This window comes from Vigna unguiculata, chromosome 9 (genome assembly GCF_037176805.1).
Source record: "Vigna unguiculata cultivar grain cowpea cultivar isolate G323 ecotype 2 chromosome 9, ASM3717680v1, whole genome shotgun sequence".
NCBI classification, from domain to species: Eukaryota; Viridiplantae; Streptophyta; class Magnoliopsida; order Fabales; family Fabaceae; genus Vigna; species Vigna unguiculata.
The window spans coordinates 3,864,962-3,866,231 of record NC_140800.1 but is presented as its reverse complement, the minus strand read 5'-3'; the positions used below and the strand labels follow the sequence as shown (position 1 = coordinate 3,866,231).

The 1,270-nt window shown below is 39.6% G+C and overlaps 1 protein-coding gene across 1 annotated transcript; it reads left to right on the top strand.

The window, feature by feature from the left end:
• Nucleotides 1-221: 221 nt before the first annotated feature.
• LOC114164551 (auxin-responsive protein SAUR76-like) lies at nucleotides 222-791 on the top strand. The gene has a single exon (XM_028049268.2). The coding sequence runs from the start codon at nucleotides 312-314 to the stop codon at nucleotides 669-671; it is 360 nt and encodes a 119-aa protein (XP_027905069.1). The 5' UTR covers nucleotides 222-311; the 3' UTR covers nucleotides 672-791.
• The last annotated feature ends 479 nt before the right edge of the window (nucleotides 792-1,270 follow it).

Here is a 1,270-nt window from a genome sequence, read left to right as displayed (position 1 = left end):
AACTTATAAAAGAAAAAGAAGGAGCCAAATATACACCTAAAAGAGATAAAAGAATGCATCAACAATATTTGAACAACAACATCCAGAATTCACACCAACCAAACTCCAAAGTCCAAAGGCCAAGCTTTCATGTTGGCCACTTTCGAATTCCCAATTCTAAATTACACCAGTTATGTTATGACTATTTCACCCTTCTCCCTCCCTTTTAATACCAAGGAACGCAACGCCTCTTCACGTTCTCACAAACCCATTCTCACAAGTCAAACCATAACAACAACAACAACGTCATTCTCGAAGCTCCAACCTCAACCATGTCGAAAGGAGGAAAACTAACGAAGCTGAAGTCAGTGCTCAAGAAATGGAACTCCTTCAGCAGCAAACAGAGCCAAGCCACCATCACTTCCGTAGCCAGCGACGGTGACTCCTCGTCGCTCCGCCCCGTATACGTCGGGAAGACACGGCGGCAGTACCTGGTGAGCGCGGAGGTTATCGGACACCCGCTGTTCCGGGAGCTGGTGGACAGGTCCCGCGACAGCAGCTCGGAGGAGGAGGAAGACAGCATCAACGTGGCGTGCGAGGTTGTTCTGTTTGAACACTTGCTCTGGATGCTCCACAACGCCGATCCTCAACCTGAGTCGCTGGATGAACTCGCCGATTTTTACGCCTGCTGAGTGAAAGAGTTTTTCAATTTGCCATTGTAATTGTGAATTTGTGCTCGTGTATGCTGTTCATCTTCATCAACCACAACAAAATATTTTAATTTTAACCATCACAGATATGAGAGATTATCACCGAATAGAAGAATGTCACTGATAAGAAGCACCACAAAAATTTGAAGAACAATAATAAAAAAAACTAAGAAGTTTTATTTTACCATATTTAGTATTTGATAGCATAGCATGTTTGTGTATGTGTTGTTTAGGAGTTAGCTAATGTTTGGTGGCACCGTTGTCTAGCGGAGAATGAGAGCGGTTACAGCAACCGTGACTATGAGATCACTTTTTCTATACCCTACACACCCATAATACTGTGTGGCTCTTCTAAAATCAAATATACATGTTTCAATTTGCGAAAATAATAATAAGTGGGTTTTTTAATTAATAAATATTTTTCTACTTTATTCATTAAAATTCTGTTTAGAATAGTAAAGTATATATATATATATATATATATATATATGTTATGCCGGTTATGATGGTGGGATATGTCAAATTAACTGCTGAGTTCATCTAAATGAATTAGTTGAGTCTCAAAAATATAAAAAAAATGT